Source organism: Callionymus lyra, chromosome 13, assembly GCF_982586985.1.
Source record: "Callionymus lyra chromosome 13, fCalLyr1.hap1.1, whole genome shotgun sequence".
Lineage (NCBI taxonomy): Eukaryota > Metazoa > Chordata > Actinopteri > Syngnathiformes > Callionymidae > Callionymus > Callionymus lyra.
Window position 1 is genome coordinate 10084984 of NC_141830.1, and position 17513 is coordinate 10102496.

The window sequence follows — 17513 nt, forward strand, 5'->3', positions numbered from 1 at the left end:
ACCTTGACTGTGTTAATTCATTTTCAAATTACAACAAGATTACATTTATTGGTTGCTTGTCACACAGCAAATCATTTACTCGTTCTAAACTTTTACCATTTTAAGCAAAGAATACAAAGTTATCTTTTCACAAAAATACTTTTTTTTTTTTTCTTCTTTGCTATATTAATAACATGTACGACACCAAAATTACACATACTTGTAAAGACACAAGTCTAAATGACCATAAATAATTATAAATAAATCTAAGAGTTGATTATATTGGTTTTGCAAAAATTAATAATATATTCTTGTATTATATTACAAATAAAAATTTCCCAATACAACGATGATTGGAAATATGTCTTTTACATTGATTAAATGCATTTGATTAATACATTAGAAAATGTAGAAAAATACATTTCACCTGCAAAAAAGACTTGACTGTTAAAGAAGATAATTTAATAATATTAACTATTGTTGAATTAAACAAATAAATAAATAAAAGGTATTTTGATACGATATTGATAAGTTTGTCAGCAAAGTAATCAATAAAAAAACGTATTGATTATCTCAGTGTCAATGTGTAACAAGGGATACCACAAACACATTTGTTTTAGGCCTGTGGGTCACATTGACCCTGCGATAACACAAGGATTAAAGGGGGTACACTAGAAGGGGGAATATTACTTCTAGAGAATTTGGATTTTATGTCGGCAGTTAAGCTGTCACACTGTAAGTTATCATGATGAACGTCCCAATAAAACTTCCGTTGCAGGACCAAACATCATTAATATTCTGCAGCCATGTCGCCCGAAGCACTTGGTCCGTGTTTCTAAAAGAATCTATAAAGTTTAAAGTCAGTCAGATGAAATGTGGGAATGAAATGGGGTGATAACGGAGGGTGAGAGTTGATATTCCTGGACGGGAAAGTGCGAACGCAAGAACTCGGACTTCTGTCAAGGAGTGGCGTGTATTATTTAGTTTGACTTTCGTCTTTGTTCAACGCACCTCCTCAGTCAAGCCCACGAAGGCCTACAGTCGAGGCTCCGTCGTGATGGTGGACGAGATCATGAACGCCAGCCCGTCCAAGTTCCGCTTCCCAGAGGCTGGCCTGCGGGTCATGGTGACCAGCCACTTCGGACCCAAGACCCGCCTGCGCATGGCCAGTCGCCTCATCATCACAGAGGTACGGCCGGACGTTGTCGTCCAGCTCGCGTCGAGAAGAGAACGCCGTCGTGTGCTCCTTGACTTAGTGTTTTTTTCCTGAAAGCGTCAGAAGTTGGTTCAAGCGGCCAACGGTGTGGAGACGCAAGTTGTTGACGGGAAGGTGGAAATCGAGAACGGGAACGTGCCGGAGGAGAAACCCAAGGAGGAGGAGGAGGAGAACATCACCATATCTCCGTTTCACGTTCCACGTATGTTGGCGTCTATTCTTGATTCTTGCCCTGATGTAAACCGCGATGCCCACCTCCGCCTGCAGGGGGCTGTGGCACCAGGCTGAAGTGGCTGATTTCATGGCCTCTGCTCCTGCTGCTGTTCTTCACCGTCCCCAACTGTGCCAAACCACGCTGGGAGAGATTCTTCATGGCCTCCTTCATTCTCTCCACCGTCTGGATCGCCGTCTTCTCCTACCTGATGGTCTGGATGGTGAGTTGACTGATGTTCATTCATTCAACGACCTTGGCCGGGGCCTAAGTGAAGGAATTTACTCCTGATAGTCTCATTGTCCTTTGTTCTTCAGGTATGTTTTTTTTTAAATGACATCGCAAGTTATTTTGAGTGGTCCCTCGCCATTTATCTGTGGTACTGCATGTTTAAATCTTTTAGAGAAAGCTCCCTGTAGTTGCTCACACCATTTAATCTATTTAAACCGCGGATAAACCTTCACACTATCACAGAATTAGAGGGAGGCACTAATTACCACACTCTCCTTCCTTATGGTACCAAATCCCATGATGTCTTTCTCCACACTGATCCATTTCAGTTCAGTGGTGACTGACTGGTCGCTACAATACTGTATTTAAATTATACGTCCATGTTGCTGTGTGAAAAGTGATCGACAGCTGTAAATGTGTTGGCTGGGCGGCAAAGCTGGGTGAGAGCTGGTCAGGTCACCGTTAGTGAGAGTGGGGGGCGGGGGGGTTGAGCGAAAAGCTACTTTGCCGATTTTTGTTTTTTTCAGAACGTAAAGCCAAACAATGCCTAACAATTTAATGTTCCCCCCAATAGCTGATTAAAACATTTAAAACACACCCCAATATGTCGTTTTATTTGTGCCTATTTGTTGAGTGTGCAGTTAGAAATTTTGAGCACCTGAGAATATGTTTTGCGCAGTTTGTGTTTGTCATTTTTACCCCAGCAAACGTGTGCGGATTTTCTTTTTTCGATCGTTTTACTTCTACACAGCGCTTCATTTGTGCCAATGAGCCAATCAGTCACAGAGACCGATCAGAAACAAGCTTTCTCCGGTGGTTTAGTAAAAACACTCAAAATAAAAACTCAGTATTTTCCAATCAATACTTATTTTTAGTTTCTTGGGTGTTTGGGGGGGAAAAAAGGAGCCTCGGTCGAATTCAATCAGGGTAAACCCGAAATGTGATTAAGTGCGTCAGTTGAACCTGAAACTGGAGGCCATTTGAGCGAACTGTTGGCAAATCCGATAGAAAAAGCCGCTGCTATAAATGGCGACTCCGTCTTCTCTCAGGTGACTATAATCGGATACACTCTGGGAATCCCCGACGTCATCATGGGCATCACTTTCCTGGCAGCCGGCACCAGCGTCCCCGACTGCATCGCCAGTCTCATAGTGGCCCGACAAGGTACTGCAACACATGTTCAGAGCAGTTACTCGTTGTTGTAAAACTTCACTTCTCAACCTCAAGTGGATGAATAAAACCACAGAGTCATTATGGTCAGTGGATTAGGTTCACATTAAGGCTTGGAAAATTACCAATAAATCACAATAAATATGATTGAAAGTTGCTATTAAAATACTTTCAATGCAATGAATACTCAGATGCGAATACAATTTGTTTTCTTGTTAAACTTATAAAAAAGGAATATGATTTTTCTAATGAAGAGTAACTCGGAATAAAGAGTGAGGGAGTTTATTTAAACCCCCTTTACATTGTGATATATTAATATAATTGGATGTTTTCGCGGACTAGATGTCAATTTAAACAATTTAAAAGTTTAAATTCAATTACTGTTTTCGTGGGTATTTCCTGTCTCTTGAACATTCATGTATTTTGGCCTATATTTGATTTAATGTTGAAGATACAATATCAAAAATTCTCTTCAGGATAATGTCTCTTGATGCACAAGGTCGGAGTTGATGCTAAACTTTAACTTGTTTAATTAATTTGCACAAAAGTAAGAACTTTTAATTTAAAAAAGGAAAAGGTCACATTTCTTCCTAATAGCGTATTAATCCACTAAGATGGATCATATTTCATGGTTATATAACTTGCTTTTGCTATTTCAGGATTGGGAGACATGGCTGTGTCCAACACCATTGGAAGTAACGTGTTTGATATTCTGGTGGGTCTCGGGGTTCCCTGGGCCATACAGACCATGTGCGTCAGCTACGGATCCGAGGTAAAGCTCAAGAGTCGGCCTCGGCAGAAGAAGCGACTGTTGCTGAGCTCTGAAGTCTCTTCTTGTTGCAGGTGATGATCAACAGTCGAGGTCTCGTGTACTCGGTCGTCCTCCTGCTGGGCTCTGTGGCGCTCACGGTGAGTTTGTCACGTCACTGCCTCTCACAAGACTTCCTGTTAAGAAACTGATGATGCATGTGTGCAGGTGGATCTGCATCATAGTAACCACAAGAACTAGCACTTGAGTCACCTACACACTTATAGTAATAATGGTAATAGGTGGTCAAGAGTTTCAAGCGACTTAAATTAATCCCAACTCTAACTCGACATAAGCGTTCAGAGTAATCTGTTCTTTTTTAGAGTTATAAACAAAAGTATGTTCTTTTTAATGTAGCGACTGGAGCTCAGTTGTCTTCGTCCTAAAAGACACTTCAAGGGCACCTAATGTGCCGATTAGTGTCCCTTAAAGTGTTCTAGGACCTCTATTATACTCATCAGTATGTTTCTTTTTGCACAAAACTCCTTTCATTTAATAAAGATATTTACATTAGAAAATACACTTAAACCCCGCCCACTTAAAATGTGCTGTTTTGGCTGAGTTACATTCAAGGACTCTCGTAAATTTCAACTCACCCCTAAATCTCCTGTTTTGTACATTAAAAACGAACAATTAAAATAAGGTTTGCTGCTTAATGTACACATTACAAAAACACCTAAAGGCAGAAGTAACTCTCACCATGTTTATGTAAATATTTATTTTCCTTCACGACTAACGTGTAGGTACTGAACTGATTTAGGGCTTCGAGGGGAGGACACCTGCACCAGTGTGATGTCAGAATGTTTAATTTAAACCGTAATCTCGTTTGGCGAGATTTCATGGAATGCGAAACAGACATGAAGTACTCTGGGTAAATATGGCGAGCACTTGTAAGTAAGTAAATCGCACAGTCTACTGTCTACACCTGAAGCGCTTGCGATGTTTACCCAGAGTACTTCCTGTCTGCTTCGCATCTGCTACAAACCAACTTAAAAATAGAGTTGGTCCAATAGTATCGTGTGTAGTGATGTGTGGATGAGGCTTCATGAAACATGAAAACTGATGATGTACCGTTATACAATGTCCTCATTTTGAACGGCCACTAGATGGCACTCACAAAAGTTTAATAACGATCCCAAGTTTAATGTCATAAGTAGATCAAAGCCAAATATTATCGTCAAGTTAAGTCTCATACACTCCAAACTTCCATGCAAAAGCAGCTGGTGGAACCCGCGTTCTTGTTTATGTTGCTAGTGGGACATAATTTACCTGCGCACCCACAGGAAAGGCATGGCTTTATTGTTTGGAAGTAGCTCAGATAGCCTTTTTCAAAGTTGTATCTCTCATGTAAAGCGCAAATACTCGCCCAGTAAAGAAAACACAAGGTGGAAAACACACAAATAAACACGAAATTGAAAATGCACACAAAGAATACTAAATCAAAATTACACAATACAATAACACAAAAATGCACTCTCATTGAGACGGACGACCAAAACAACCACTGTAATACACACTTTAGAACACACATACAGTGCATGGTCTGGACTACACACACTGAAATGCCAGCAATCGCTGCTTTTTATTTGAAAAAATATTTCAAATTACACACTTAAAAGCACTGGAAAACAATCTCGCAAACACAGGAACACAACAAGTGAAGGTGTAAAGTAGGAACTTTAGACCATGTCTTATTCAACTGTTGATGTTTGGATGAGATCATGTGACCAAGTCTTCTCCTCACGGCAGGTTTCGGGGATCCATGTGAACAAGTGGAGGCTGGACATGAAGCTGGGCATCTACGTGCTGGTCCTCTACGCCGTCTTTCTCTGCTTCTCCGTCATGATCGAGTACAACGTCTTCACCTTCGTCAACCTGCCCATGTGCATCGAGGACTAGACCTCCCGGAACCCAAATCTCAACTTCTTCTGGATCCTACTGGACCTACCTGCAGACCTACCCCCCCCCCCCCCTCCTCCTTTCTTCTTCTTCTTCTTCTTCTTCTTCTACTTTACAGTTCCCGCTGTCACTCTAAGAGTGCACCCGGGTCTCTGTCTCTGATCCGTCACACGGTGCTGGTCCCGTCTGCTCGGATGTTCCGGGGTAACTGCAGTCAAGATGATTCTCTTCCCATCTCGCATGCCTTTAGATGTCGGGGACTTTTTCGGAAGTTTTCCCCGTTTTTGATTGTCGGTGTTTTCAGTGTGTCACGTTGTAGAATTAACCGCACACCATTTCCAAAGCAAACCACTGTAGAGATTTGAAAAAAAAAAAAAGAGAAATATCCTAGAATAACCAAAACCATTCCTGTACTTCCGTCCCTGGATTACGCCCCCTTGTGGAGGGGTTTGTCCACTGCGATTTCCCTCCCGGCATGGAACACCTTTCTCATCTGCTTGACGTTTTTCTTAAGAGGTTTTTGTCAGGATGTACAAAAAGGGTGTGAGGCATGTGCAGCGACGCACACTGTCGACCCCTTCTTTTGTATCTTTTCGGGAGGTTTTTGTCTACGGGGACAGCTCGAAAATAATCGCCTGTTTTTTCACGGAAATTGCACACAGGATTTCTTGCTTTGGGCTGTAAGGAGATTTTTAAAGAAGAGCTGGTGGTGGTCGACTCGACTCCAGCTTTTATTTTTTCTTTTTTTTTTCCGTTGGTTCAACTTTTTTCCAACTGCACAACTTGAGCGACTGGCTCGACATTGAATACAACGGTTGCCCAGAGCAGCAGCACAGAGGTGGACGATTCAAGGAAAAACTGCATTTTTGGGGCGTTTATATCGTGGACTGCCAACCTCAGCTATCAGGGAAACTCCAGGAGGTTCATTCTGCTCTTGATTTAATGTGGATAATGCACTTTAACGGTCATCCTCTCATTCTCAATCAACTAGTGCTTCCTTCTCTGCAAGTGTGTGTGTATGTGTGTGTGTGTGTGTGAGTGAAAGTGTGGGCTCTTGCTAGGATCTTCAATCTGGGCTCACATCTGACCCATTAAAAAAATAAATAATTAAAAAACACCATGAGCACACCCCCCCCCACCACCACCACCACCTCTGTCTGCAGTGCATGCTGGGATGTTAATTTGAAAAGTTTGTAATGGCTGAAAGCTTCACCATGGAGCCACCTTTTTTTTGTTTGGTTTCTGTTTCAAAAATAGGCAGCTACACTGCAACTTTTTTCAAAAAAGTGTTTAGGTGTTGAAAAATATTTGCCGCCGCTCTGGACAGCAAGGCACTTGTATATGCAATCTCAATGTGATGTGACGAGACCCCCTCGAGGGCGACGCAACTGAGGAAGGGCGGGGTCCGGTGGATGATGTCGTTGGTTCGTCTAGTGATGTGTGAGCTCACAGGTGTGTGTGCGTGTGTGTGTGTATGTGTGAGACAGCTGAGCCAAAGCATGGACATTTTTCTGGCAATTTCATCCCCCCCACCCCCCACATTCTTTGGTTTTCTTCTCTGAGGCGCCCCCTACTGGAGGAGGGCATTATTTCAGTGTCTGAAGGAGCACATTTTGCTCTCGTCGTTTGGGATTTCTTCAAGCTGCTACTGACGGGAGGAGACCACACAGACTACTCCATGTACATACTGGACCTACTTTGTTTCGGGACTGCAGAGCGGGCGGATTTATTTTATTTGTACCTGTGTGGTCAGAGAAGACTTTTATTATTTGTCCTCAGCCAACGATGACTTGAATCTTTTGTCCAAGTCACTTGTTTTTTCCAGAGGGTGCGAGGGTGATTCCGGACGGCATCATCATCATATTGCCAGATCGTTTTGTGGGGGGCGGGCGGGGGTGTACAAAACAAGCGCACACAAACACAAGAGGAGCGTGTGATTTCTCGACTGAATGCGAGCCGATGCACTGTGAGCTCAATGTGACGTGGGAGTCGTATGTCGAATAATAAACGAGAATATATATATATATTTAATGTAAAGTTAGTTCCTATCAAACATTACTGAAGACATCTGTATAACTTATATGAATGTATTGTCTTGCTATAACTGGACATATCCAACCAATGCATTTTACTGTAAAGCAATAATGTGAAGGATAAAAAAAATAAAAAATAAAATGGCAAAATAGTTCCTGTACATTTGTCTCCACAAGTTCCTGGATTGTTTGTGAAATACATGAATTAAATGAAGCCATTTGTACACGCATTTGCTGGTCAGTACTTTTTATTCTCGGCATGTTTCGTTTATGTTCGGTTGCGAGCTAATGTGCTACACAGACAGGAAAGTGTTTCAAAACAATTCTATATTCATTTTAGCTTCTGCTACAAACTCTCAAAATATAGACTTGTTTTCGTATTAGCATTTTAGCTTCTTCTACAAACTCTCAAAATATAGACTTGTTTTCGTATTAGCATTTTAGCTTCTGCTACAAACTCTCAAAATATAGACTTGTTTTCGTATTAGCATTTTAGCTTCTTTTACAAACTCTCAAAATATAGACTTGTTTTCGTATTAGCATTTTAGCTTCTGCTACAAACTCTCAAAATATAGACTTGTTTTCGTATTAGCATTTTAGCTTCTTCTACAAACTCTCAAAATATAGACTTGTTTTCGTATTAGCATTTTAGCTTCTGCTACAAACTCTCAAAATATAGACTTGTGCTGTATCTCAAATCGCATACTAGCGTACTAAAAGTTAGTATTTGTAGTGCGTTAGTGCGTCTCAATTCTTAGTATGCGAAATTTAGTGCGCCATGCACACTAAATTGGCGTACTAACACGCCCACAAAACTGAGTATGGTTCGATGGACACTAACCACCCTAAACGGCCGCCATCTTAATGACGTTTTAAACGGAAGTTACGTCATATATAAATATATATATTCATATACTTACAGGTGCATTTTCAGCAGCAGTAGAAGGATGACACGTCTTCGCTGCTGATACCAGCTTTAATATCTCGCAAATATTTCGATTCTCATATTTTTTCTTTATTTCTTTTTCCAAAGTTGCAATACGTGCTGCCAGCAGGTGTCGGCGATAGCGTTCCAACAGCTGGTTGAAACATCGTTAAATAGAAATAGAAGAAGCTGTCATGTGATTTCCTGTTAGTGTGTAGCAGCAGTGTTTGATTTGAGACATACTATCTGTGGAGAATTTGCGTGCTAGTTAGTACGTACACTAAACTGATGCATACTAACTTCTAGCATACTAAGAGAAGTATGCAATTTGAGACACAGCACTGTTTTTGTATTAGCATTTAAGCTTCTGCTACAAACTCTCAAAATATAGACTTGTTTTTGTATTAGCATTTTATCTTCTACTACAAACTATGAAAATATAGACTTGTTTTTGTATTGGCATTTTATCTTCTACTACAAACTATGAAAATATAGACTTGTTTTTGTATTAGCATTCTATCTTCTACTACAAACTATGAAAATATAGACTTGTTTTTGTATTAGCATTTTAGCTTCTGCTACAAACTATGAAAATATAGACTTGTTTTTGTATTAGCATTTTATCTTCTACTACAAACTATGAAAATATAGACTTGTTTTTGTATTAGCATTTGATCTTCTACTACAAACTATGAAAATATAGACTTGTTTTTGTATTGGCATTTTAGCTTCTGCTACAAACTATGAAAATATAGACTTGTTTTTGTATTAGCATTTTAGCTTCTGCTACAAACTATGAAAATATAGACTTGTTTTTGTATTAGCATTTTATCTTCTACTACAAACTATGAAAATATAGACTTGTTTTTGTATTGGCATTTTAGCTTCTGCTACAAACTATGAAAATATAGACTTGTTTTTGTATTAGCATTTTAGCTTCTGCTACAAACTATGAAAATATAGACTTGTTTTTGTATTAGCATTTTATCTTCTACTACAAACTATGAAAATATAGACTTGTTTTTGTATTGGCATTTTAGCTTCTGCTAAAAACTATGAAAATATAGACTTGTTTTTGTATAAGCATTTTATCTTCTACCACAAACTATGAAAATATAGACTTGTTTTTGTATTGGCATTTTAGCTTCCGTGACAAACTCAAAATATAGACTTGTTTTTGTATTAGCATTTTAGCTTCTACCACAAACTCTGAAAATATAGACTTGTTTTTGTATTGGCATTTTAGCTTCTGCTACAAACTCTCAAAATATAGACTTGTTTTTGTTTTAGCATTTTAGCTTCTGCTACAAACTCTGAAAATATAAACTTGTTTTAGTATTAGCATTTTTAGATTCTGCTACAAACTCTCAAAAATATAGACTTGTTTTGGTATTAGCATTTTGGCTTCTGCTACAAACTCAAAATATTTACTTTTTGGTAACGATTGCTCATGTTGATGTTTCAATACAAGATGGACGTTACGGACGAGCAGTATGGAGGTATTTCATTTGGATGTTTTTAAGTTTGTCTTTTTGGACAAAGATGAAGACAACTAAGCGTCAGTCGCTACATTAAAATGAACAAACATCTTGTCTATATATCTTAAAAGGAACAGATTACTCTGAAAATAATCCCAACCATTATTCGACATGAGTGTGAGTACAAAATAAGTGAAGTTTAAATTCACTGAAAGCGTAAATGCATAGATTCTTAACTATCGTTTCTGGCTCCCCCGTGTGTGAGAACATGGTTACTGCAATGTCTTAACTCTGTTCTTGGCTCTCACAAACATGTTTTTATTTACAAAACAAGAATATTCTTGGTCAGTTTCCTTTTTCTTTTTATCATCCAGGTAACTTCAAAAACAGTGTCGCTGACCCACTGCGGTAAAAAAGGTTTGATGGTCACATGACTATACGGGTCATTGTTAATCTAATCAAAACATTACTGTTAAAAATGAAATGGTTCAACTCTATACTGATACTCTGGGAAAATATTTGACAGTCTATACCATTACTATAAGGATTAAAAGACCCCAACTTTTTAAACATTTTTATGATGAAAAATGAAAAGGAAAAACATATAAATATTTTAAAGAACCATGTGTTTAATATTTATAATAACAGCTGACCAGGGGATGGAATCAATACTTTTGAAAATGAGTGCTGTATCCTGATATATTTTGACAACTATAACAGAAATTAGAATAAACTAATATTGTTGCTTTTATGCAGCATTGAACACACACTGGATAGAGAAATGACGGTTCCAGTCAACGAGATAATTGTTAGCATGTTAGCATGATTCTAGTTAAACTTCGTCTTAGCTCATCTTCTCTATCACCCATTAGTATTTGTTTCTACACCCACTTTTCGGTAATAAACTCTAAAACACTAACGCTTAAACACTTTAGAGGCCAGAGTTGCGGCGTGAAGAGCATTGTTAGAATAATACCCAGAGTTCATCTGTGCAAGTTATGACTATTCCAAAGGAAATATGAAGGAAAAGTCTCTTTAGTCTTGATATGGTTAGCATTAACGGCTAGTTTGAGCTTCCACAGGTTGTGAAAGACGCCAAGTTGTACGACTTTAGACTAGTGATGGGAACATGAAGCTTCATGATATACTGTCATCTTTTCCTGAGCTCAGTAGATGGCGATCTTTGCTTAAAAAACAATGAATAGTCGCTCAAAAGCAAAGACGGTATTCCGACCTTATACCAGTGACCTTTTGTAAAGGCCCTGAAAAACAAAAACACCCACACACTCTCATCAAGGTGACACTAATGCATGACTCTTAGGAGAAAAAAAAAACAGCTGCTGATGGATTCCATGATGAAGTGTCGGCCATCATTACAGCGACCTGATGGAGCCTTCGAAAGGTCACGCCTGCGCTCCAGATTTACGGCGACCATCTTCTCGCTATAACATCTGCCCTTGAAAGACAAGTCACTTGGACCATTTACATAATTTCTCGGTGGAGCTAATTCACATCAGAGCAGATGCGTGTCCTTGGAAGTTCCCATTAAAACCAGTAGCCATCTTTGCTTGATGTGATGGTCGAGACGAGTAGTTTTTTGTGAGGCTCGGTAATGACTTCGGAATGAGGGCCAACAAGTCATGTGCTGCGTCTCAAATCGCATACTTCTCTTAGTATTAGAAGTTAGTATGCATCAGGATAGTGTACGTACTAACTAGTACGCAAATTCTCCACAGAAAGTATGTCTCAAATAAAACACTGCTGCTACACACACTAACAGGAAATGACGCGACAGCTTCTTCTGCTTGCAACCAGCTGTTGGAACACTATCGACACCTGCTGGCAGCACGTTTTTCAAGTTTGGAAAAATAAATATAGAAAAAATATGAGAATCGAAATATTCGCAAGATATTTAAGCTGGTATCAGCACTGAAGACGTGTCATCCTTCTACTGTTGGCTGAAAATACACCTGTAAGTATATGAATATATATGCATATATATGACATAACTTCCGTTTACAACCTCACTAAGATGGCGGCCGTTTAGGGTGGTTAGTGTCCATCGAACCATACTCAGTTTTGTGGGCGTTTTAGTACGCCAATTTAGTGTGCATGCCACACTAAATTTCGCATACTAAGTATTGAGACGCACTTACGCACTAAAAATACTAACTTTGAGTACGCAAGTATGCGACTGTAGATTGTTCAGTTTAGTGAAATCTACCGTTCATAACACATCACTACAGGAAAAAGTCATCTTCAGAGCCGTAAATTTTAATGGTTAAAAAATGTTATTTGCAGTATATACTTTGTGTGAGCAACAAATTCAAAAGCAGACAACAGTGGTCCATTGCTGCCACTGCATGATGTGTTTTTCAAGCACCATTGCAGTGCATTGTGGGTCACATACATCCCTGAAGGGGGCATCGATGTTCCCTCGATCCCTCTGCGCTCAAGGGGGGAATTCTTCAAAGGTGAAACGCAGCCCGTATTTCAGATGTTTGACGCGACAGCTTCTACTTCTATTTAACAATGGTTGCAACCAGCTGTAGGAACACTATCACCGACACCTGCTGGCAGCACGTTTTGGAAAAAGAAATAAAGAAAAAATATCAGAATCGAAATATTCACGAGATATTTAAGCTGGGATCAGGCCCGAAGACGTGTCATCCTCCTACTGCTGCTGAAAATGCACCTGTAAGTATATGAATATATATATATGTATGTATGTATGTATGTATGTATGTATGTATGTATGTATGTATGTATGTATGTATGTATATATATATATATATATATATATATATATATATATATGCATTTATATATGACGTAACTTCCGTTTACAACCTCACTAAGATGGCGGCTGTTTAGGGTATATAGTGTCCATCGATCCATCCTCAGTTTTGTGGGTGTTTTAGTACGCCAATTTAGTGTGCATGGCGCACTAAATTTCGCATACTAAGAATTGAGATGCACTGACGCACTAAAAATACTAACTTTGAGTACGCGAGTATGCGATTTGAGACACAGCATTGGTAACCCTTCTGTTGGTTGATTTTGGCGGCGCCTGTGGACTCAAGCGGTAGTGTCCTGAGGTAGGAAAAAAAGTTTCCATGAGGACTCGCAGGTAGCGTTGTAAAATCAGAATCATCAGGTCGCTTTATTCTGATTCCCTTTTATATCATTTTGCTTCATCAGGAATTGACTCTGACTCTAGCGAGAAGTCAGTAACATGGAGCACATCTGATGGTGAAGAGCGAGGACTGCCTCGAACAACATCCTTGCAGTGGATGATGAACTGAAGCCTATCAGCAGTTCTCTCTCTGGATGCTGCTGCCTTTTATGTTTCTAGACTCAAGGGGACATGAGAGCAGTGTCTGCAGGATAATAAAACATTTACATTTTTAAATCTACCGTAAATAACTTTGTTCTGTTTGAAAATAAAACCATTTGTTCAACAAGACAAACGTTGAATTTTTGAAAGGTGGTGTACAAATGAAACGCTATCATACTGAACTTGAAATATGACATCCTCAAATGGAGAGTCAGAGAAAGTAAAGGTTCAACAGTTATTCCCAACCTGGTGGGCCGCGAAGGTATTGCAAGTGGGCCACAAAATCGTTTCCAAAATAGTATAATTTTTTTGTGGGAGGGTGGATGTAATTATATAAAAATACACAATGTTTCAAATGTTAAAACTTGTTAAGTTTAAAAGGATATTAAAAATGTTCAAATATTATTTTCATTATATTGTTTTTCCTTCGAGTATTATAGATGTGACAAGGAAATGAGCGATAGGAACTTTTGTTATCGGCCTGACCACGTTGATAGCGGAAACTGGAGTAAAAAAAATGGATGAGAACGCATTATAATGTATTCGTATTTATGGGGTCGGAGGTGGGCCGCAAAGGTTTATGAGACTTAAAAAGTGGGCCCTGAGTTGGAAAAGGTTGGGGACCACTGATCTAAAACATGGGCTTGTTGTTGATCATTCACACATGACACGTTCCATTAATCCCTCATTAACAACAACGTTTCAATCTGTTGTTCAACACAAACACCACATGCACGACTGGTGGTCTTCAGTCGTTACATTGTTTCTTTTTATAGAACTTTCAAGTTCGTACCATGTCTGAACTATTATCTGTTACCTTGGAAACTACTTGCTCCTGGTCGGAAATCACTCTTCGTTGCTGAAAGTCGGGCCAATGTTGATCCTTGCCTTTTTATCTGTGTAGTCTCCCCGATTTCTTCTTGTCTCTTCTGCCATCGTAGCGTTTACGTCGTTTGGAAGGTATGCTTTCATTCACCTCGAACTTTTATAGTGACACAGACCACCTCAGGCCATGGTAGAAGAGTCATTCAACTAGTTGTCAGTAGATGTATCTTCATAAAAGTGGTGAAAATCTTTCATGAAGGTTAAAAAACTACCAAGTGTTGCTTTTAACTTTTGTTCTTCAGTGGATCAGGCGCCTTGCAGCTGATTCCGTTTTGGAGACCCTCAGTTTAGTTTGGACTCTCTGGACATTTATGCTTACTCTAGGACGTTTTGCCGCACTGTCGTCTTGTTGCGCGTTCAAGTAAGTTGTCACTATTTTTTTGTACATTTGTCGCTTCATGAAACGTGTGACAAGCCTACTATACTGGTGGGTCAGAACTTTGTAGGACAGATAATCCATGAATGTGGTAGATCTGGGCAATGGAACAACATATTTTAATTCAAACATTTGAAATATTCAATCTAACAGTTCAATATTCTTCCGCATCATAAATGCTTCCACACTCACCGTATTTCCAATCGTTCGGTCGTGTTTCTGCCAATTGAATGGCAATTTACAGTCAATGGAAAAACTGATTTCTAGCCCCTCTTTAAACATAATCTCATCCCCTGCGGTAAATTATTGCTCTTTTAATTTAATAAGGAGTAGCAGCAGCTCGGAGTGTCGAGACTATTTTCATCACGTCACAGAAAATGACAGGCGAGGATGTTGAAGATAAGGGAGAAGATAGTCTTGTCAGACTGAGGACGTCTTAATCCCCCTCTCTCTAAATTAAATCTCCATATCCAAGTGATGGCTCACCTTCAGATCAAATGTCTGGAACAGGAAGCAGAGCTCAATAAATAGCTTGTGATTCTCCCCCTGAGCCGGGACGAGGGATGATTTATTGCTGCTTATATTGAAGCCGTCTGGAGACGTTATATCTGCTCCCGGGACGTTATTTACGAGGGCAGACGCTGACAGACTGGGAGACGCACTTTTTGTCAAAGGGCAGCAGGAGGCGCTGTTGCTACAGGAATCAAATCACTGCGCAAGAACGCTGGACTTTGTTTTTCATTTCACAACGATTCAAGATAATGTTTCGATCATATTTCACGTTGTTTTTTTTAAATGATAAAGTTAAGTGTAAAGAACTTTTTCATATTTAATGCTGTAAAATTTATTTACTACCGCCTTTTTTTAATTATTTAAATTATAAGTAGGTTATATTTGTAGAGCGCTTATCCAGACCAGGGTCACAAAGCGCTTAAACAATCAAAATGATATTCAATAAAATATATGCTTAAAAGTTCAAGACAACACAGAGACAAACACAGGAGTCTCAGAAAATCAAGGAAAAGCCTGCAGGAATAAAAAGGTCTTAAGATGTTTTTTTCAGTGGAATCCATCAAACGTGAGAGAGTGAGAGGAAAAACTTCCAAAGCTTAGGAGCAACAGTCTGGAAGGATTTCTCTCCTCTGGTCCGGAAGCGTGTTCAGGAACCATCAGTAGATTCTGATCCACAGACCTCAGAGCCCAAGCTGGGGTGTAAGGCTGGATCAGATCAGTGATGTAAGGATGAACCTGACCATGAATAGATCTGAAAGTTGAATTTTAAAGTTGATCCTGAAAGAAACTGGCAGCCGGTGAAGAGATTTAAGGATTGGAGAAATGTGAGTTCTTCTACTAGAGCTGGTCAGAATTCTCGCTGCAGAGTTTTGTATTACCTGCAGGCGAGACAGATCCTTCTTGTTAAGACATGAAAACCAACTGTTACAATAGTCCAGACGAGAAGAAACAAACACATGGATTACAAGCTCCAGATCATGTTGTGACAATTTTCCTAAATTTAGAGATTTTTCTCAGTTGAAGGAAACAGTTTCTGATCAGTTTTCTGCAGTTGTGTGCTTATGGTTTTAATGAATAAAATATAATTTTAGTTTTTTCACAATTTATTTTTATTTTTAATCAATAGTATGGGTGGAAACGGATAACCTAGACAGAGTCGGTCACTCCGTGGTAAAGAAGGAGCTGAGCCAAAAGACTACGCTCTTCATTTCCCGATGGACTTTCTAATGTCACATCTGATTTAGTGTAAAAAACAAGATTGAAAACACAATTTACAAACAACTTGAAATGAAGTATGAATTGGATTCAGAGAAGTGCTGCTTCTCTTGTTGACAAAGGCGAAGCGATATAACAAAAGGGGGTCATCATATTCTGGCACAAACAGATTAGCTAATGATGGATGTCCAAGACTGTTGTTTGCAGATCAACCACAGCTGCTGATACTCCGTCTTCTCTGTAACCAGCTCTTGTCAGGCGCTGAGATGCTTCCTGGCTAACAAGCCAGAGAAGGAAGAAGAAGAACTGGCGCCACAGTTGTTTGGTTCTGTTTTTTGGGAACATTGTCTGCCCTGGTCCGTCTCCTCACTGGGACGCCCTGTGTCTTTGGATGTGTGATGGATGGTGGATCTCAAGCGCCGCTGCAAGAACCTTATGAGTACGTCCTGTTCTGCAGGAAGGGGAAGTGAGTCCAGACTCATCAACTAGTGCTGCTTTCGTAGTCACTCCTGCTCACAGTAAAAAAAAAGAAGGATTAATTAACTCTTTTTGAGCTCTTGAGTCTTCTGCTGATCTGAGCACCATTATCAGAACAAATTGGTGTTGGATCTGGTCCAACACTCATCGAAGGATTCACATGTGGGTTTTAAATTAAATCTGTGACATGCACACTTGACCATTTCTCAACCGGAATCAGCGTTTTTTGTTTCTACATTAAGTGGCTCCATAATCGATGATGTCAAACATCGTCCCAAAGCTTTAGTATGAACCGATCTGTTCTTGAACACTGACTGAAAATTCTGTTTTTTTTTTCTTTCTAAATCTTTTGATGAATCTTTGTGATTCAGTCAACAAAATTGTAATTGTTTTTTTTTACTTTCAAATCTATCTAATGTTCTTAAATTTGCTTTTTCAAAGTTTAAAATGAGAGAAGATAAATTTGATTGATTTTCAACTGTCAATAGGTATACAGTTTTTTTAATATATATTTTTAGGGTTTCTTTATTCAGATAACTTTTAAAATCTAAAACATATCGCACTCTTCAGAAAAGTGAACATAAACAGATATTTTATTTGGAGAATCTCTGATTTTATTTAAAATGACTAGGATTCTATTTGTTTCATCTTTTTTGTGAATGTATGAATATATCATGTTTAATCTTTAACAACATTTTTATTTATTTATCTTTAGGTTGTCAAGCTTTTCGTAAATGATTTAAGATGATAAAGAAGGTTC

At 39.1% G+C, this 17513-nt stretch overlaps 1 protein-coding gene across 2 annotated transcripts in view; it reads left to right on the forward strand.

The window, feature by feature from the left end:
• Nucleotides 1-7777, forward strand: part of slc24a4b (solute carrier family 24 member 4b) — a 45599-nt gene extending 37822 nt beyond the window's left edge. Inside the window, exons 11-17 of one of the 2 annotated variants that reach the window (XM_087805762.1) lie at nucleotides 999-1168; nucleotides 1259-1397; nucleotides 1463-1629; nucleotides 2687-2801; nucleotides 3467-3579; nucleotides 3651-3716; nucleotides 5365-7777. In XM_087805762.1, the coding sequence (XP_087661888.1) occupies nucleotides 999-1168; nucleotides 1259-1397; nucleotides 1463-1629; nucleotides 2687-2801; nucleotides 3467-3579; nucleotides 3651-3716; nucleotides 5365-5514 (920 nt within the window). In that variant the 3' untranslated portion in view covers nucleotides 5515-7777. Of the gene's footprint in view, nucleotides 1-998; nucleotides 1169-1252; nucleotides 1398-1462; nucleotides 1630-2686; nucleotides 2802-3466; nucleotides 3580-3650; nucleotides 3717-5364 lie in introns of both variants that reach the window. The other variant, XM_087805761.1, reaches the window with a different exon arrangement.
• The last annotated feature ends 9736 nt before the right edge of the window (nucleotides 7778-17513 follow it).